General features: G+C 55.3%; 7 protein-coding genes across 7 annotated transcripts; 3 read left to right on the top strand and 4 right to left on the bottom strand.

Moving 5' to 3' along the window:
* Positions 1-762: 762 nt before the first annotated feature.
* On the bottom strand, positions 763-1995 carry CHGG_00488 (uncharacterized protein; the record flags this gene model as incomplete). The annotated part of the gene is made up of 2 exons (XM_001219708.1): positions 763-1384; positions 1499-1995. The coding sequence occupies 2 exons, from the start codon at positions 1993-1995 to the stop codon at positions 763-765; spliced, it is 1119 nt and encodes a 372-aa protein (XP_001219709.1).
* A 723-nt stretch (positions 1996-2718) lies between these two features.
* CHGG_00489 (uncharacterized protein) lies at positions 2719-3849 on the bottom strand (the record flags this gene model as incomplete). Its single annotated transcript, XM_001219709.1, has 3 exons — positions 2719-3301; positions 3399-3493; positions 3643-3849. 3 exons carry the CDS (start codon positions 3847-3849, stop codon positions 2719-2721), a joined length of 885 nt encoding a protein of 294 aa, XP_001219710.1.
* Positions 3850-6037: 2188 nt separating this feature from the next.
* CHGG_00490 (uncharacterized protein) lies at positions 6038-7890 on the bottom strand (the record flags this gene model as incomplete). Its single annotated transcript, XM_001219710.1, has 4 exons — positions 6038-6403; positions 6456-6772; positions 6892-7714; positions 7765-7890. 4 exons carry the CDS (start codon positions 7888-7890, stop codon positions 6038-6040), a joined length of 1632 nt encoding a protein of 543 aa, XP_001219711.1.
* A 952-nt stretch (positions 7891-8842) lies between these two features.
* Positions 8843-12939, top strand: CHGG_00491 (uncharacterized protein; the record flags this gene model as incomplete). Its single annotated transcript, XM_001219711.1, has 6 exons — positions 8843-8903; positions 9124-9799; positions 9925-10224; positions 10578-11125; positions 11193-12554; positions 12644-12939. The coding sequence occupies 6 exons, from the start codon at positions 8843-8845 to the stop codon at positions 12937-12939; spliced, it is 3243 nt and encodes a 1080-aa protein (XP_001219712.1).
* Positions 12940-13300: 361 nt separating this feature from the next.
* CHGG_00492 (uncharacterized protein) lies at positions 13301-14149 on the top strand (the record flags this gene model as incomplete). Its single annotated transcript, XM_001219712.1, has 2 exons — positions 13301-13885; positions 13952-14149. The coding sequence occupies 2 exons, from the start codon at positions 13301-13303 to the stop codon at positions 14147-14149; spliced, it is 783 nt and encodes a 260-aa protein (XP_001219713.1).
* A 561-nt stretch (positions 14150-14710) lies between these two features.
* On the bottom strand, positions 14711-16733 carry CHGG_00493 (uncharacterized protein; the record flags this gene model as incomplete). The annotated part of the gene is made up of 5 exons (XM_001219713.1): positions 14711-15667; positions 15737-15886; positions 15947-16033; positions 16124-16401; positions 16472-16733. The coding sequence occupies 5 exons, from the start codon at positions 16731-16733 to the stop codon at positions 14711-14713; spliced, it is 1734 nt and encodes a 577-aa protein (XP_001219714.1).
* A 576-nt stretch (positions 16734-17309) lies between these two features.
* CHGG_00494 (uncharacterized protein) lies at positions 17310-18394 on the top strand (the record flags this gene model as incomplete). The annotated part of the gene is made up of 3 exons (XM_001219714.1): positions 17310-17850; positions 17998-18062; positions 18335-18394. 3 exons carry the CDS (start codon positions 17310-17312, stop codon positions 18392-18394), a joined length of 666 nt encoding a protein of 221 aa, XP_001219715.1.
* Between the last annotated feature and the right edge of the window lie 1610 nt (positions 18395-20004).

Raw genomic sequence — 20004 nt, forward strand, 5'->3', positions numbered from 1 at the left:
TCAGATTTCCTGTCGTAGCGTCCGAACCCATCCCACAGTGGGTTCTTTAGGTTGAAGTCTCCTGTCAGAACCACCGGGTGGCTTGGCTTGGCCGCCCTTGGAGGGCTCTCGGTACGTTCTCGCCGGCGAGGGGGTTGTATATGGACCAAAGCTCGAATCCGCGCCTTTCCCTTCCGAGGTCCGCCTCTGGGAACCACATGCGGCACCAATTCTCCGTGGCTTCGGAGTCCCACTGCCTGACTTCAAATCTTTTGCTTACATATACTGCCGCCCGCCCCTCGAGTTTATGTACCAGGTGGTATCTGCTGCTCCCGGCGCAGTATGTGGATTTTGTCGTCTTGTTGATCCACGGTTCTTGCACCGCCAAGAGGTCATATTTGGCCTCTTCCAGCAAGACTTCCAGTGTTTGCTTGTTTCCTTCGGTGTTCCAGAGTAAAATTTTTATTTTCATCGCCTGCGACGGTAATTGAGTCCATCGTGGTGTCTCCCTCGGCGTCGCGTTGGTTCGGAGTGGCAGTGACCGCAGGGTTGGCGGCGGCGGTAGGCGTTGGTCCGGTAGCCGGCTCGGGCGCTCGGGGCGGCAGGGCGGTGGTGTCGACACCGCTGACTACCAGGCTTGCGAATCGCACCCTCGGCGTCTCGAAGTTGATCCTGGTCTGCTGGGGGTCTAAGAGAGCCTGACGTTGGGCTGCAGCCACATTCGTCGGTCTTCCTCTCAGCCTCTTCCTGCCTACCACCTGGTAGCTGTCGTCCTCCCTCTCTTCAGCGCCGAAGCTGAACGTGGGGGCGCTCGTGTGAGTCGCGATGGCAGAGATCGTGGTTGCGGTCTCGTATGTCCGTGGTCGGAATTGGTAGGCCTCCTTGGCCTTCGCGAGGACCTTCGACTTCTCCGGGCACTCTCCTGACCACGCCGGATGTCTTCCTCCGCAGGCCAGGCACCGTAGCGGAATTTCGTTTTTTGTGAGTAGGGCACTGGGCCTCGCCTTCCCTGCCGCCCTCTCCATGGGCTTTGGTCCCGCAACACCGGCACAATGGAGTCGCCTTGCAATAGTGCTGCGTGTGCCCCCACTTCCAGCACTTGTAGCACTGCGTTGGACTGAGGGCAGCCCAGTAAGGCTCGCAGTCCAGTAGTTGAGCCCTCCAGATCACTCCCTCGTCGCACGCCTTGCGTGCTTCCTCCTGGGAGGTTGAAGCGACCAGCATCGTTGCCGGGGTCGCCTCCCTGTGTCTCGGCACTCTAAACTTCACTTTATCGACTGTGTGGAGGCCAGTTTCCTTCCCGAACTCCTCCTCGGTGACCCCTTGGAGGTTCTTCTTCCACACGCCTTTCAGCAGCACTGCAAAGGTTCGCTTGCTCTCTTCGGCCTGCTCTCCAAAAGCCTCCCTAACTCAGTTGGTGTTCGTCGAGTGCCAGTCTCTTGCCCCTACGCTCTAGAATGTGACGATTGTGTCGCCGCTGGGGAGCCTTCGGGCTGCGACTGCTCCCTTCCTGACTGACACTTGGTTGACCGCCTGGATGGTTTCTTGCGGGGTGCGCTTCGCGAGATCGGCAGGCATTCCTCTGCCTCTGACTAGGATCTCCTTATTTATGCGGGTCGGCACTAATATCTTTGTCGGGGTGTTGGGTTGTGACTGAAGGGGGACAGCCCTGTGAGCGGCCACTGCGGCCCAGGTTCCTTTGTCCTGGGTCCCGGCCCCATTAACGGCTTCCTTCACTTCCTCGGCCACCACCTTGCAGAAGTTGGCCAGCGAGATGTTTCCAGTCTGTGACTGAGACGCGTCGTACATTTTCCGGACGGCTGCTAGCAGGTCCTGTCCCATACCTCTGGCTGTCCCTTTCTTCTCGGGGTCTGCTAGTCCCACCGGCTCGTCAACCATCTTCTTGATAGCCTCTATGTCGGAGGGCGGGGGTGAGAGGGGCGGGGTGGGGGGTAAGTGCCGGGACTGCTCTAGCACACTTCTTCCCCTTTGGGCTGGAGCAGTAGGGCCGGCCATCTTGCCTCCACTCAGGGGTTCAGGGGGGCGTGGTCGTCTGGGTAACTGTGTGTGGGTCGGGTAGCTCGTGGGTCCGTGCGTTGGCGATAGAGATTTCCAGGGCGACTGCGCGTCCCGGATCGCCCTTCTTTCCAAGCCCACTGCGGCCGCGCTGCGGATTGCGCGTCGGTGCACGTGGTGTGGCTAGATAGGGCTTTGCGAGAGCTTTCGATCAACGCTAGCTTTGAAACTTTTTAATCTCGGTATTTATGTAACTTCGACGTCAACCCAGCAAGGTACACCGTCTATAAATAAGATACCTTCATTATTCCTACTCCACATAGTTATGATATATCCTCTCTCTCCCTAAGATAGAATAATAAAACATTATACATCTATTGCAACTACTATGCAACTAGAACCTTACATCCCTAGCGATTAGAGCTCATTTCATTGTTTTACGAGACACCCTTCTTGGAATTCACTTTCTTGTTGGGTTTCCTAACAATATAACATACAATTGGTACATTGCAAGACGGTAAAGTCCTTCCACACCTCTAGCTTAATGAATCAATGTATAATATAAACTTTACCATTCATCTCAAGCAACTTCGTTGTCATATCTAGATATCTACCTGTTTGGACACTCACGACCTGCTATCCCGGATAATACAAAAAAAAAAAAACAGCATTGCGATGAGGTTGGTTCTCTGTACCAGAACAACTCTCACGCAAGAGGTTCAATCAATTGTCATAGAACACCAGAGTACGCACTTCGATGCTCTCACGCGGCTCCTTATCTTCCTCAGCGGAGTCAACGAATGCCGAGTGAGGGACACGTCGCGCCACTCCCGGTGCTGTGACAGAATCGTAACACTTGATGAGCGTAACCTCATCAGGGCGCTGCGCGTACTTGAAGTACCACCTGTGTGCCGGGTTTGGTTTGACCACATATGTCTCGCCCTTACGTTGTGGGTAAATGAGCGCCGCACCGACAAGATCTGACTCGGGGACAGAGTGCGCATCAGCAACCCCGAGGGGGTCTTTCAGTACCGTTTTGATAGGGCGCCAGACCTGCATTCTTCGTGAGCCAATGCTGAAGTAGAGAATGGGAGTTGGGATACCACGAACATTGATGATTTGGAACCGCTTCTGCAGCAGCTTCTCGGCCTCTTCAGGGAGATGATACCGCACTCTCTCTACCGACGCCGTGTACGACTGATCGATGTGCACACTTCGGACCGGGCCGCGGACGGGAGCATTTGGAACACCAAGCTGCTCGCGACGGATCGTGTGATCAAAGATGAAGACACGGCTAGCCCCCGTTCTGAATGTGAACCACGGGTGTCAATATTTCATCCTCAGAAAGTCACGGTGGCCAAGGGGGTCAAAGGCGGCACGGTTCCAACTATAGAGGAACTTACGCGTCTTTCAGCAGCTGCTCGATCTCTGAATAGTAGTTGCTCTTGATCTGATCCTCGTCTACAAATGCTTTCTCCTGGCTTTCATGATGAACCAGCTGGAACCCGTGACTGTCGAGGGTGTACTTATTCTCGCTCCCGCTGATGTCTGTGACTTCCACGGGAACTGATACACTTGGCCGGGAGGCGATTTGTGGGCCTGCAGGCCGGCTAATATGAGCAAAATAAATAGTCAGCAGAGACTCACAAATGCAAAGGCATTTGACTCGTAAGACGGGAAAGGTCCATACTCGATGTAAAAGGGGGCTGGCGGGGACCCGTCTTCGGGGTCCTTGTAATAATTCATAACGGTGCGGACATTGTGCTGGCCAGGCTTGCGGTCCAGAACAACCGATGGAGCAATAGCCGCATGCTGAGTGATATCAACTGGGCTAATGACGTCTGGGGTAGCCATGATTGAAGATGGTTGCAATATGAATGGCAGTTCTCGATTGATTCTGGTGTAAGGTGGGATGGGATGCTACGCAGGGACGTCTAGAGCAGGAACTTCCGTTGCTTTATACTTCAATCTCGGGCATTAGCCCGAGCGGATGTGTCATGGGGCATCCATCATCAGCATCGCCAGGTCGTTGGACAGTCGTGGTAGCACGTATGCAACTAAGCTGTCACGTCATCGCTTCCCGGTGCAACTTGCCCACCGAATGCCCCGAAAGGTCTCCGTCTGCTTAGAAATCGGTGTTTGGATCGGCGTTACATCCACTCAATGCAAACTTGACCTGGTGATTGATTAGAAATGTAATCTTGAGTGGGTTGTGAGTTGCCCATCGAGGGAAATTGTAGGAATTACCCCGGATAGGACACACTTCAACATAAATCAACGTATTACTCATGGGCCCGGCGACAATTACGCGGTACGTAAACTACCAGGTAGTTTCCATAGACGCTCAATCAACACTGGCCGGACCATCTCCAACTCCTTGCGAGATGAAGGCGACGACGATGAATATAACAAGGCACAAGAGAGACAAAGTTGTTAATTTTCATATTCGAGATTCAAGGGGCGGCAAATCGCTGCGGCTATGACCCATTTATAAGGTGGCAGGCATACAAAAACGGCCGAGGCCATACATCATTCACCCCGATTGCGCTTACGAGGCTAGCTGCGAAGACGCACGGAGTACGGGTCGCCAGAGCGAGGGAACTATACACGAAGGTCATCAGGAGTGTTCTCTCGTACGGGGCGACAGCCTGGCACACGCCAACCCAGGTCGGAGGGACCCCGCGAGGGGTCGTACGCGGCCTCCAAGCGACGCAGACGCGTTGCCTACGCGTGGTTGCAGGCGCCTACAAAGCGACACCGAACAGGAACGTGGAGAGCGAGACCTGGGTACCGCCCCTGGATCTGTACTTTGAACAGATGGGTCGCCCGCACGGAGCAACGACTCGAGGAAACAGGCATGGCGGGGCTAATAAGCAGCGCCTGCGCCGCGGTAGCAGCTAGAATCCGCAGACGGAGGAACTTCCGGGCCCGCCCCCCCCCCCCCCGGGAAATTCCGCCTGAGGAAAAAGGAGTGGGGGGGAGCCTGGGTGGTAAAAGGGCTAAAAAAGAGGATTCCGAGGACCAACCAACAAGGAGAAAGTGTTCAGGGGGCCCCGCAAGGGCTTCCTGCGGCCCCCAAATGGGTTCCCCCCCACCCGGACGAAGCTTCCATTCAGGAATGGATTTCGAGACCCGAGGGCCCGGAGGAAAGGGGGAAAGAACAGCGCCCACGCCGCCACCGCGACGCAACCCAACTGTACATGCTGGACCCGCCTGCGCACCCGCTGCACCTACACGAGGGATTGAACAAGGCCCGGAGCTCCCTGCTCACGCAAATACGCACCGGGGTGATAGGCCTCAGACAGTTCCGGTTCAGGAGAAGGGTCCCGGACGTGCCCTCGCCGCTTTGCAGCTGCGGGGAAGCACCGGAGACAGTCGTCCACCTAGCACTCAGCTGCGACGAGGTGCTCGCGGAAGGGAAGATGCTCGACGAGCTGCGGGACAGGCACGACCTGCTCGAACTGCTTAACAGCAGCTCGGGAGCGGCAAAGGCGGTACGATGGATGGCTAGCCTGGGGAAACTGGGGGAATACAGGCTGGAGTGGGAGATAGAGGGAAAGGTCGAGAGGGTCGACGAAGACGAGGCCAACGAGCCGGCTGGGTCCCAGGAGGGCTGCCAGGCGCCCAGGGAGAGGGCAAAGAAGAAGAAGCGGAGGAAGGTTGGCCTCTGAGCGAAGGCGCTGCGAACAAGCAGCGCGGTCCGCTCAACAACCTACTAATGTATCAAGTGGCACCTATAGCGCAGCCGCCACCGAACCGGGAAGATGAGTCTCGGACTGTTGGATAGGGGGAGGCAGGAGCGAAGACTGAGCCGCGTGGCCGTGGCTCAGGAGCAGCGAGTGAGCCGTTGTATGATACCAGACTAAGGTAGAGGGACCGCTTGCCCACTTGGGCGGGGACTAGCCCCTGCGGGGTAAGACCAATAATAATAATTCACCCCGATTCAGGAAAATCCAGATCAAAAAACAGGATAGGGGTATCCTAACTTGATGTCCTATCACACTGTTGCGTGCTGACCACCCATGCGGCTATTGTAGGCCGGTCAATCTACTGCATGAATAGTCGACACTGAGGGCGTCCCGGCAGGCGCTGCCATATCCAAACCGTTGAGTGTTCTATCACCACAATCCTCTTCGTTGTCGCTCTCGGCGCCACTCTGCTCGGCGCCACTTTCCCCGTTGGTGCTATATCCATCACTTTGACCGCGGCCTCTCGCCATTTGTCGAGAGTTGCAGGATTCTAGATCAGACTCCAATTCACTTGCGGAACTCGCTACCTCGGACGTCTCATCCTGGTAGCCACTCTCGGAATCCTCACCCACCAAAGCCAACTCGTCCGCAAGTGACATTCGACGCTTGAGGGATGGCCTTGTCTTCGGGGCCCGGGCATCTACAGCCTGCTTAGCATTCTACGACTTCCGATTTATGTCAGTGCCCTGCCGGGCATGTGGGCATGCTCACCTTCTTGCTTGATACCCTGTATCGTGTTCCTGCGCTCCAGTGACCGCGGTTGCACGTAGGTGGACTGAGGGGTCCCCGTTGCTCGCGGGGTGGCAACCGGAGATTGGGCAGATAGCGTGGGATGAAAAGAGACTGAGTGTTGCCGAGGGGTTGCTGGCATAAATCTATGACTGGCCGGATAGCTGGTGTGGCCTTCCTGTAGGCGTAGCTGAGACCGAGTTTCTTCGTCCTGGCGCCGGGGCCCTGCTCCTGCCTCTGTAACTCGAGCGCCCGGAGTAACAAGCGGGTTGTAGCCTTCATAAAAGTGGGTTTTGGAGCTGGTCAATATCTGCATTAAGGTTAGCAAAGGATTCGAGGCCTACACCCGAGGCTTGGCCGTAGAGCCCCGCCCAGCGGCGAGTGCAAGCTGTGCGAGGTGATCTGAGTTTTAACTTACTCCCTCCGTGCAACTGGTTGACCTGTTTGACAACTTTCAGCTGGCCTTCGGCAAACTCGAGAGACTCGACGGCGACATGGATAGCAGCTTGGACGCGGATCTCTGCCTGCAGAGCCCTTGCTAGATGTGTCGCCAACCCAGGGTGAACGATGGGTACAGAGGATGATGAATGTCGCGATGGAGGACTAGCTTCTAATGGCGGAAAGCTTTCGGTTTTGGTCCGAGCGTCGTGTGGCTGCTTTAGACTAGCCGAGGAACTGGGGGGTCGTGGGGAATAGCTGGTGGGTGGTGTTGCGGACATGGACTGTCCATATCTCGCTGCCACTGACCGGCTTAGCTTCGATGATGCATGTTGATTACTGTGACTAAAAACCCGGGGGTTGACCGGCTTATAGGGTTCAGCCATGGGTGTTGCCTCTTCTTCGGTTGCCTGCCGTTCGCTACTGCTCCGCTCAAAAGAGCATACGGTACCCTGTAGCGCGGACAGGAGTTGACCAAGCGTCGGGCATAGCACTTCACCAAGCCGTTCCTGCGACTTCTCCCGAGGCAAAATCTCTTGGAGGATACCAAGGGCGAGGTGAAGGCTGGAGCTCATGGTGAGCACGGCACCGACTAGGACCTCCTTATCTGCATCTTGGAGGGGCCTGGGCGAGGAAAGGAGCCTCTCAACGGCCTGGATGGGGCTGTCGGTAAAGCTTTCGCGAGGTAATACCGAACGCAGCAGCCAGCCCGGAAACAGAGCCATGACTTGCTGTGGGAGCTTGATCTTGTCTGATGTCCGGAGCGGCCAATCACCTGGCGTAATCTCAGGGTGCCTTGGTCGCTGTGGGTGGTTTGATAACACCGAAAGCCATGCTCGGGAGGTTGTGTGACATAATTAGGGGCGCCTCTGTTGAGTGGCTGGTGAATGCCATTGGGTTCAAAGTCCTGGTGGGAACTGGCGGTGTGCGCTGGCCCACACCGCCAAATTCCACCTGCAGAATAACTCTTAGTCGCCATGTTGTGTGGATTGGTTGGCGGCGCTAACCATAAACGTTGCATCAAGAGCTTGCTCTGTATTGGTACGAGGTACGTTGAACGCACATGAGGCTCGCCTCATTTTCCTGTGGCAAACATGGAAGCCACGGTCACCCGCGCCGCCTGTAGACCGTCTGAGGCCGTTTGCCGTGACATGTGGAGGGGAACCAACCCCACCAGGCGGTAGCCACCCGGAGAAGAGGAAAATACTCTGGTGAACCAAACACCAAACTGCTTCTCTTTGATATTCAATTCTTGATATTCAATCAACACAGCCATGCATTCCGGGCCCAGACTGCAGCAGGATGGCCGGGGACAAGGATGTCAGAACGTGCGATGTGCAGACATGTAGGCACGTTTAAATTTTCAAAGTGGCGCCCAAATCATCAAGTCATTTACCAGCAATATCGAACCACGAAGCCAGGCTGGAGGCGGTGGTTGTTAACAAGATTATCGTTTGAAAATTCAACTTTGATTGAATTTGCGGACAGCGTTCAGCTAACCAGTGGGACGGATACCTATGCGACTTGCCCTAGCTGGACTCCGCAATCGGCGGTTTCCGGGTTGCGCTAATATGCCAAGCTCGGATGCCTAGTTGTTGCTGTGGCTTGGCTAAAATCGCGGGACTACATGTAGGTCTAGGAAACAATACGGCGCAGGCTTAGAGACACCAGGAGGAAGATCCCTGTGTCTCGAAAGCTCAAAATGGTCCGCGGTAGTGGCACAGGTGTCAGCACAAACCCCGGGCTTGAGGCGGGACTTTTAAGATAGTTCCAACGAACGAACCATCGCCTCAATTGCCTACTTTCTTTATCCTTTTTTCATGCTCACCATGGCATCTCAAACACGTATATAATATCATTTTTGAACTACCAATCGTGTCGGGTTCATGTTTGAAAATGACCGTTTTTCCCGCTCGCCAACTTGGGCCACCATGCGCGACATGGACAAGATTGGCTCGCGTTCTGTTGGCAGGGGCATTGATGGCCGCGATGGTTGTCGGCCAAGATGACGACCCTAACCACGGAGTGGTGTTCATTTATCCTATAGATGGCCAAGTGTACCACAAGATGGACACAATCGATGTGACCTATACCTCACCGTTCCCAACACCGAACCTCTATCTCTGGTGTGACGGAGGCCAAGCGGAATGGTATGAAGCTCATCGCAAGCATCGAGATTCCCCGCCTGTTAATGACTGACAACATTACCTAGTTTTCACACAAGCCGCCCCGGGATACAACGCCACAGTTCCCGTCATACTGGATTTTACCTCCGCTACCCGCTGTTGGTTCAACCTGCGGCCAAGCACCGTGTCTGGCTTTGGGGCGAATAGCCCGGATTTTGATCTCATCGGCGAGGAACGAGAGTCTGGGAGCAGGGTATTTGGCCCGACGACTTCGACAGATTCCACACCGACACCCACCCACCTGTCGACCACGACGTCCGCAGACGCGAGTGCCACACCCCCCGCTGCGAGTTCAGCACCACCCAACTCCACACCCGGTCGGAGCGGGTTGGGTGTAGAAGCCGCGGCGGGAATAGGGACAGGAGTTGCGGTCGGAATGATGGTTATCTGCGGAGTCCTCGCATGGAGTTGGAGACGGAGGAGACGGGGTATTAGGGAGGGTGACCAGGAAGGGGGCGATCAGGAGCATTACCAGGCGAGCCGCACGTCGAGCAACGAGGAACTGCTAGAGAAACAAAAGCCTAGCGCCCCAGCGCAGCTCGTCGACCCCCGTCGAGACGGGTATCGGTATGGGCACTATGGGGCCAAGGCGAAGTTCATTGCCGAGTTGAGCTCAGCTCACCACACCCCGCCCGAGATTGGATCATCTCAGATTCTAGACCCAAGGCACCCGTTGGCAGCACCTGGCAGAGGACCTTTTCTGTAAGCGCAGGCCGCAGATACATGTTAACACACGGAAGGATAAGTGTAACCCACCAGGACCCAGCATTCAGACATCGGGCCGGTGACAACTAATTCAAAGCCCGAGCACCCCCGAACTCCGTTAGACATCGCGGTCAAAGTTCGGCGTTGATGTTTCCTAACTGCCCCTTGATCCCCGTGCGGCCATTGAGGGCGTGGGATCTGCAGGATGTTACCAGTATCCTACATCCCTTCACCCCTATTTGTGCACAGAGGTGCCCGTTCAGGCTCGCCGGGAATAGGGTGGAAGCCACAAACGCCGATAAGGCAATCCCCGACCTCCCAATCACAACCTATCGCAGTATTCTCGGTGAAGAGCAGCATGTAAGCCTGTTCTGCGTGACTGCGTATACGTCGTACTCGATGGTACCCACCATAAATTCTGGGTGAGCGGACGGCTACTCCCTAGTATAACCGGCTTTCGCTAATATGGGAGGAGGAACGGGGGACCTTGCGTCAGCGTGGTGCAGCTAGGCCCACCACCAATGCCCCCCGTCAGAACTGGGTCCTTACTTAGTAAGAGAGGCACGCCCCATTGAGGCCTTTTTTGCGAGTCTTCCACCAACTTTTTCGAGTGACGAGGTATGCCGGATTCGACTCCATCCATGCAATGCCACTTTCTTTCCAAGTTCCATCAGCAGCGGCAAGCGCGCCTGTCGAGTTGCCAGGTGGTGGCGCGTGGGGGCGGGATGCTTGGTCACAATCAGGATACGACTGAGACCTACAGACACCAATGAAGGGTTCCATTAGGAGTAATCATTATTCAAGTATACATGGGAGTGCCTCGGCCTAAAGATCTTATATCCATGCGCTTGTCCCCCCGTGTCATCGCCCTGCCCACCTACTACATCCTGCCCTTGATCTATCGACTATTAGTTAGGTACGGTGGCCTTCTTTCTCGACACACATCTCGTCCACGTTTGGTACCCAACGAATATTTCTCCACCCTGGTTGTTCCCTCGGCAATGGAAACACTCGCTAAGGCCAAACATGCTCTTGCAACAGACTTCACATGGAGTCGAGGAAAACGCCTTGCTGTGACTGGATCCCGCGCTCTCCCAGGCGCTGCCGGTGAATATGTGGCCAGCAAATTTCCCATCATTGGCTGGCTGCCACGATATCGGCCCCGTTGGTTGATCAATGACGTTGTTGCGGGCTTGACCGTCGGCCTTATGCTCATTCCACAGGGACTATCGTATGCCCGGATTGCTACGGTTCCGGCCCAATACGGGCTTTTGTCCAGTTGGTTGCCATCCGTTATCTACGCCCTGATGGGGACGACAAAAGGTGGGTTTCGAGCGGGCAGGACGGGGCATGGGCTAGGACTCATTCTGACATGGTTGCTGAATGGTAGACTTATCTACTGGCCCGACGAGTTTAATCAGCCTCTTGACGGCCGAAATCATTGCATCTCTCCGAGAGGAGCGGGAGTGGACCGCGCCGCAGATCGCCAGCGCAGTCGCAACCATGATGGGAATATACGGGTTGGTGATCGGACTCCTGAAGCTCGGGTTCCTGCTCGAGTTTATCTCCCTCCCAGTCCTTAGCGGTTTCATCTCCGCCGTCGCTATTACTATCATCCTCAATCAAATGGATGCGCTTCTTGGAGAGCCCAACGTGGGCGACGGCACGGCAACCCAGATCCACGACATTTTTCAACAACTGCCACAAGCCAACGGGTATGCATGCGCAGTCGGCTTCACGGGTATCTTCCTTTTGGCGGCTCTTGACCAAGCTGGGAAGCGGTGGGGGGGGGGGAACAAGGTCGTCTGGTTCCTCTCCATGACGAGGGCGTTCATCGCCCTCGTTATTTTCACCGGGGTTGGATACGCCGTCAACAAGCCGCGCGGTAGCCCAGACGACTTCCTTTTTGAGATTACCAAAGTCGAATTCAACTACCAGGACATGAAATCTCCACGTGTCCCGAGCGCTCGGCTACTATCACGCGTTGCTAGCCAAAGCGTAGCTGTCTTCATCGGCTCCGCGGTCGAGCACACGGCCATTGCTCGTAGTTTCGGGGTTCGAAACAATTACATGTCGGACCAGAGCCAAGAACTCACCTATTACGGCGTGACCAACATTGTCAACAGTTTTTTCCACGCCGTGGGAGTAGGCGGTGCCATGTCAAGAACGGCAGTCAACTCTGCCTGCAACGTCAAGTCGCCTCTTTCTGGAGTTGTTACGACTGCGGTAGTGCTGGTCTGCATTTTCGAGTTGACCGGAGCACTTTACTGGGTTCCTAAGGCCACTCTGGCCGCAATCATTATTACGGCGTGTTGGCCGCTGATTTCCCCGCCGTCGGTGTTCTACCGCTACTGGAAGACTTCGCTCGCGGACTTCGTCTCCTCGATGATTGCTTTTTGGGTCTCGTTGTTTGTATCGACGGAAATCGGCATCGCCAGTTCGGTCGGATTCAATATCGTATACGTCTTGCTCCGCCAAGTATTTGCGCGCGTGTCAACGATTCCAGACCCTAGGTCAGAGCTCGCTATAGCCATTGATGGCGCTGGCAATACCCCACCGTCGGTTTCAGCGGACACGTGCGTGTTTCAGTTCAATGACTCCGTATTCTTCCCAAACGCATATCGGGCGAAGACTTCCATCATCGAGACATTGAAAACACATCACGCACCCGCGGTCAACAGCGCCGAAAGCCCCGAGGCGGAAAGGGGCTGGTCTGTTACCCGAGAAAACCGTCTTGCAAAGCTTCGCCGACGTGAGGGTATCACCCCAAACCTCTGCCCTGCCGCCGATTGGCCCTTGTCGTCATCGACTTCCATAGGGTCAATCATTTGGACGCGACAGCTTGTACCCACCTTGAGACGCTTATCGCGGAGATTAGAGCGTATGGAGGTCCAGGGGTGCTGGTCCGTTTTTCGGGCATGTCAGAATACGTTCAGCAACGGTTTGAGCGTGCGGGATGGGACATCATTAGTGGCAACGATACACCGGAAGGTCTGGAAGAAAACCAGGTCGTCAGGTCGTACCGCAACGTGGTGTGCGCGGCGAATGCTCCTAGGAATAACGAGAGTACAACACGGGTTGAGAGTGAAGAGGAAGAAAAAGGGCAGGAAATGATCGTGGCGAGCCACATCGAGTAACAAATGGGCCGTTACCTGCGGTTGCCAAGCGGTAATGGCACCGACTAACCTGCTATTCATTCATTGATTGACGAGAACTGGGGGGCAAGTAGTTTTGTTTCCTTTTGTAGAAGTGATGGAACAGCTGAATGCGCCGTGGAGAGAGCAAGAAGCTTTTCTTTATTCTGTTGATTACCGGAGGCATGGGGGTTCGGAAGAAGAGTCGGGAATTAAGGTACTTCCTTTCTGCCCGTAAGTTCCCACCAGTTATACGTGACGTAATCCACTTCCATCATCCCCTCCCCCCTCCACGTCCCGAACACCGCAGCGAACCCCGCTTCATCTTGTTTGCCTTTCATTCCCCATCCAAAAGTCTCCAACCATGGAATCCGAAACACCAGCGAAGCGGCAGAGGTCGGCCAAGGATGTGCCGTATAAGCTCGTGTATTGGCCGGGCATTCCCGGCCGGGGCGAGCACATTCGGCTTGCTCTCGAGGAGGCCGGTGCCGACTATAGCGACACGGAAGGCGGCGTCGATGAGGTCCTCGCCTCGATTCAGGATTCGGGCGACGAGTTCAACCCCCCTGTTCTCGCGCCGCCCGTCCTGAAGCACGGCGAGCTCACAATCAGCCAAACACCCAACATCCTCTTGTACTTGGGCCCGCGCCTCGGACTCGTGCCAGACGCCAACCAGAACCCCGATGGTATTTATCGGGTCAACTCGCTCGCGCTGACAGCGCTGGACGGGTTGAGCAATGAACCTCACGATTGCCACCACCCCATCGCAACTGGTCTTTACTACGAGGACCAGAAAGTGGAGAGCAAGAGAAAGTCCGAAGATTATGTCAAGAATAGGCTACCAAAGTTCTTGTCGTATTTCGAACGAGTTCTCGGATCCAAATCGAGCGGTGATGGGCCCTGGCTCTACGGTGGAAGCCTGACATATGCCGACTTGGTTCTTTTTCATGTACGTTCGATCCTTTCCTCAGTATCTTGTCGAGAGTGTAGATATGTCCTGACAAGGTCACCGTAGTGTGTGGATGGCGTCAAATTCATGTTTCCCAAGGCCATGGCAAAGTTGGAACAGGGGGGGAAGCATACCAAGGTCTTTGCCCTCCACCAAGCTGTCGGAGAAAGGCCGAGAATCGCGGCATATCTAAAAAGCTCTCGAAGACAGAAGTACTCTGATGGCATTTATAGATATTATGAGGCGCTCGATATTGAGCCCTGATTGCAAAGCATATCTGGTCCTCGGGAAGCAACTCGCGGCGGTTGCTTGGTTGGACAAAGGGAGGCAGGCAGTGTGTGGTGCAAGGCGGCGGCAGGATGGGCTCAGAGAGAGATTATATGGCTCATCAAGTCTGTGCATGTGTTTACTCCCAAAAGAACCTGGCAGAGCGAAAGTCTACAACCTTTTGTTATACACAAAGACATATGAAGAGTTGATAGTCAACAACTGCAATCGATTGACAAGAAGAAACCCCAATAAGGGATAAATTCTATCCACCTCTTGGCACAAGACCTCGAAGGGGGATAGAATAAGTAGTGGTAGCGACGAGAAACTAAGAATAAATACAAAATGGCCCACCCACCACCTCCGCGAGCGCGCAACCCTCGGGTAACTAAAAGTACAAAAAAAAAAAAAGGAAAATAACAATATAAAGACCGATAAACCAACACCAAACAAGCCAACCACATCCCTCTAACCACCCTACCTAGCAGAAATCGCCTCGCCTGCAATCCCACCAGTTTTCCTCAAGACGGAACACGAGCCGCCCACCACCCATCGCCATCAAACCTCCACCTGACCCAGGTCCATGCCTTCCTTTGCCGCGATTTCCTTCAAATGCCTCAAGACAGCATTCTCGCCAGCCTTGACGGGACCGCCCATCCTTCGGAGGAGATTGAAGTGGAAGAAACGCCCCACAAGGGAGGTGGCACCGTCCTGGTCAATCTCCGCCTCGTCGACGTCTTCCGGCAACTCCTGGCCGAGGTTGATCAAGGTGCTTTGCTTCCATGTACGGATCCACTGGGGCGAAAGATTCGCACACAGGTCGGAAATATCCATGAAAGCCGCGCAGGCCTCGATCCAGTCCTCGCAGTGACTGCGGACAATCTCGCCAGGTATCATAGCATCGTCGAGCTCCTTGGTAGGCTCGGCCTCGGGGGAATTCGTGGAGGCGTTGCCATCCCCTTCGTCGCGCGCCAAAGACGAGGACTGGGGAGCGGTTGCCGGAGCTGGGAGGGCCGGGAGCTGTGGTACCTGGGGCGGATCAGGGGCCGGAGCATTAGACGGAGCCGCGGCTGGTGCTTGAGCCTGAATCCGCCTGGGTCTGGTCCTAGGCTTTGCAGATCGACGACTCTTGCGGGGTCCGGGAGCCTGGGGGGCGAAGTTGATGGCCGCCGTTGCCGTGGCCGGTGCAAACGAGTGTGAAGGTGCTGGGGCTGGGAGGCTGACGGTGACCGGAGTCGGAGCCGAGGTCTCGGTTGGAGTGCAGACCGGAAAATCGACCTGCTGCTGCTGCGGCTGCGAAGGGGCTAGCGTGGCTTCGGGTTCCGGTGTAGGTACGGCCTGTTCCACCATGGCGTCAAACAGACGAGGGTTGGTCGGTGGAAGAGACGAGTCGGACGAGCGCGAACCGGAGCCTGCGGGCTGAACTTGGGCGTTGACCTCCGCGGGTGCGGTAATAGCAGCAGGTGGAATCGACGGGAGGGGACTCGCAGGACGATGGATGTGGATGAACGGCGGCTGAGGCAAAGGAAGAACGTCAACATTCCAATCACATGTGACGCCGGCGGCATGCTGCCATCTACTCACCTGAGGGACGGTGACAGGCATAGTCATCCCAAAATCTTCGCCCTGCTCAACCTCCATGGCTGTGTCTTCAAAAGCGGCCGACACAGGGTTGAATAAAAGAGGCGGGGCAGGGTGAGTGGGCGAGCCCTGACAAAGGAGCGGCTCACAAGGCTGCTATGTCGGGTGCCAACCGTGTCAGCGACAGTGACGGAAAGGAGAAAGAGAACTTACAACATCAGCCATGTCAACGTCCATGTCCGAGTTATCCATCTCAGCTGCCACCATCTCAACCTCCACCATCGAGGCATCCTCTGTTTTCTGAGTCATGTCGGGCGCATCTAGCATGACAGCATCGTCATCGACCATATCCTACCTGGCCGAGGGGGCAACTGTCTGCTGGAAACTGACTGTCTCAGGAGCGGGCGCGGAAACTGGGACCAAGGCCTCCTGAGGACGCCCGAACAAAACTTCGAAACCGGTGCCTGAAGCGGGAAGCAGAATCGTCACCGGACAGTAGGCGTGCAGGGTGTTCTCGACTTCAAAAGCCTGGCGAGCGGGGGCCTGTGGCAGAAGTTGGAACACCGGTTGGCGGACTGCTGGGCGAGCAAAGTCGGGAGGCGTAAGGTTGTCGCGCCACTGGTTCCTGACACGCTCCTCAATCCAGCTGGGCCTCAAATTGGCGTAGTCTGTACGGGTGGGCATTAGTCAGGAGAGGACAAAGAACCGGAGGCGCGAGCCACGGCGAAGTGAACTTACCACGACGGCGAGCTTCCTGCCTCATCATCTTCTGAAACTGCCGAATTGACTCCACCTGTTCGCGGCACAGCTTGACCCTATGCTCGTTGATCCGCTTGACAATGCCGAGAGCCGCTTGCTGTACTTCCTCCAACACCGCCGACTGTTGTCGACTGCGGCCATAGTTGGCGAGAACAGCGGAGTGGAGCTGCTCAACCTTGCCCGACAGAAAAACGGCGTTCATATCCTGCCATGTTCCCCAGCCCAGGTAGGTACCTAACATTTCCTTGATTGCAACCCCCCAAGGCTCTCCAACTATCAAAAGTAAACTCATGAAGTAGGTTTGCCTCTGTTTCCATAACAACCACGGGACTGCCTCTGAGTGGTGCCACCGGGTGGTGCCATCGGGTGGTGAGCAAGATGGAAGGCACTTCAGTCGCGAGCCCCGGGAAGGAGCAGCAGGAAGTAAACATCAACCATGAGACGGAACGCCCAAAGTAAACATGACTCCTCCATCGCCCCCCTTGCTGGTCAATGCACACCAGCAATTTCAGGTGTGCATTGACGGTTTTTGTTGCCAGGTCGACCCCCCTATAAATACTTCCCTTCCCATCCACGCCTTCTCCTCTTCTTCTCTTCTCCATCGGACTCGACCTCGCGTTTACATTGATCACACATTGCACCAGCAATTCGATTAAATACTGCACTCGCACAAGCTTATTCATTCGCATTCAGACAGACAACAAGACTTGGTCTCGGCCTCGCTCGCGTTCGCCTCTCTGCGTCGACTGCTCCAGCTCATCTCGACCCAATTTTCGACATCGCTCCGACACGACATCGCGAAGGCCCAGCCCCAACAATGCCGCCGACGAGGTGTCTACACCTCTTCGCCCTCGTGGCTCTAGTCGCCGTCGCCACCCAGCTCCCCACGCGCCTTATTGAGCTGGTGGCGGCGGCCGGTGACGTTCTCTTCTCCCTCTCCATGGGCGTCGTGCTCTGCATGGCATCCATTCATTTACTTGCTTTTCTTTGGAGCCCCGTGGCTCCCCTGCTAACGGTCGCAGGTTACTGCATGTTTTTCGCGGCGAGTGGCCTGATTGCTGTTACTGACTCCAGGTTTCGCAACGTAGGGTATCTCCCCAGCCTTGTCGACGAGCTCCTCAGAGATGAGGAGCTTCGGTCAAGTCTGCAGGAGGTGTATATCAAGCTGCGAGACGAGTACAGGAAGCAGCGATCGGTTCTTGCCTCCCTCAACCACGGCATCACCAAGGTCTGCAAGGAGCACAACAACCACTGTCGCGAATTTCCGACAGTGTTTTCGAGAATCTTTCGACCCGATGTGCCGGCGGCACCTTTCCAGGACGCAGAGTGGACCGAACCACACGCCCTTGTCAAGATTGGTAAGTACCACCGTTTTTCTTGTCCTAGCCCTTAGCATAAACTATCCCACCCCAGTTGCTTGCGTGTCGAATTTATTTTATTATTATTATTATTCATACTCCGCTATGCCCTAGGGCGTGCCGGACCCTCTGCTATTTAGTGTACAGGAAAACCGTGCGCTCCCAGGCCGGGTGAAAAACCCGTACCAACAATCAAGGAGCGATGCGTTTTAGTGAGCCTACATATACAAAGAGAGGAGGCCTCCTGGCCTCCGAACGGGGGCGCTTCAGGCCGCCGTTTCCAGCTCGAGCCTCCTGGCTAAGCTATACATCGGCAGCTTCCCCGTGTCCATCAGCCAGTCGAGGATCCTCCTCGCAAGCCGTGCAGTCGTGGGATTTATACCGTGTAGAACAGAGGAAAAGTCCCGTCGTGTCCGAATTCCAGTCCTCTCCCATCTTCGAGCCAACGGTGGGGCCAAACACCACACTACTAGGTGTTCGGCAGTCTCTCGTCCCTCGCCACACTCGCAGGCAGGCGTCAGAACCTCCGGGACTCCCCGTGTGAACAAGAAGTCCCGTAGGCCTATTGCTCCCGTCCGGATTTGAATCAGCAGTGAGCTCTTCGCCTTGTTGAGACCGTCATGCCTCCTTAGGGTTCCGTTCCGAAATAGCGTCTCCCGCTGATGGTCAAAGTCGTCCGCCGGCCTGGTAATTGCTCTGCCGTCCCGTTCCTTTAACCACCTCGCTCTCCAGGCCTCTTCTACTACCTTGTCCGTATCAACGATTCCCCCCGTCCAGCGCATGACCGTGCCCGCGGCTCTCTCCACCGCCGTAGGCCCTTGGGGTCCCAAGGTTCGCGGTCGGCCCCTGTTGCCCCTCCTTGAGCTAAGTCTCTGCTGTATCTTGCGGCAGGCGGTGAGGACAACGCTCGCCGCCGTCGTCTTGCCGCCTTGACCGTCGTCCAGATCGGGTCGTTGGAGTCGGTCTTTTCCGCGGCGAACTTCATCCCCCGACTTTCCGCCCATCGTAGACACGTTTCCCATGCCCCTTCCAGCTGCCGGATGTTAACCTCGGGGTTTCGGCCGAAAGCCAGGAGGTTGGTGTCATCCGCAAACCCCACAATAGCCAATTGGGGATGTTCGTCCTTCAGCTGCTTGTATGGAGAGGCAATGTAGAGAATGAAAAGGACCGGTGAAAGGGGGGAGCGTGTCGAATTTATCGACAGTAGACCCATCCTTCAATATCACATTCCATTTCGTCCTTGTCCTTCCCTGTCCAACATGCTCTCTTCTCGCTATCTCAATGTCCCTGATGCTGACTCGTTCCTTAATTATAGACCATCTCACAGGCTTGTTTCTCGTGGCCAAGTCACCAAACACTCCAGGCTGCGATTAACCACTCGTGATACTGGATGGCAAAGAGTAAGTTCCTACCTACCTAGGCATCCTATTTCGATTATTGCGTTTGTAGAAATAGAAGAGCCCCTGGCGGTGGGATGCCCCGGTCGACTCCCGAGTCCCAGACCTTGCCCAGTAAGGCACGCACCGCCCCAGTACGCTTGAAGCACCTCCCTTCTTTCGTCACAGTGGCATTAAATCTCGCAGGTAAGGTATTATTCTTTTCAAATTAGCCTGTCAGAGTGTTTGCCCGTTTGGACTTCGGTTTGCTAGAAGAGTAACCTTCAACACGCTTTACCATTGGTAGTAGGGATTAGAACAGACAAGTTCCACGGATGAGGTTGACATGGCTTGAGCATATGTCTCTATATGAACTAAGGGGCAGCTGGCTCTATGTTATTAGCTTGGACGTCCTATTGCCTCTTGCCGCTGGTGAACCAGAAGGTCGCTGAGATGGCAGGCAGCCAAAGACAGGCTCAGTTTGCCCTAGAAGCCGCAGTCCCCACATCATCCTCACTACCTTTTCCACGGGGTTCTTGGGAAATAGGATCAAAAGTTGAAACCTCAAGGGCCACGGTTAGTTTAATTAATGTTGTTGAGCGACTTTTGGAACAACGCCATGTGAGAGAAGACTGGGTACTCTGCCCTTGGTGTCCCCCTGAACGGCCAAGCAATTTGACAGACTTGAATAACCATTGGGATGTGTGCTCTTTCACAGCCGAAATGACTAGTATTTAGGTGAGCTGGCTGTTCGGTTTTACGTGGGATGTATCCAGTG

This window comes from Chaetomium globosum, genomic scaffold, assembly GCF_000143365.1.
Source record: "Chaetomium globosum CBS 148.51 scaffold_1 genomic scaffold, whole genome shotgun sequence".
NCBI lineage: Eukaryota > Fungi > Ascomycota > Sordariomycetes > Sordariales > Chaetomiaceae > Chaetomium > Chaetomium globosum.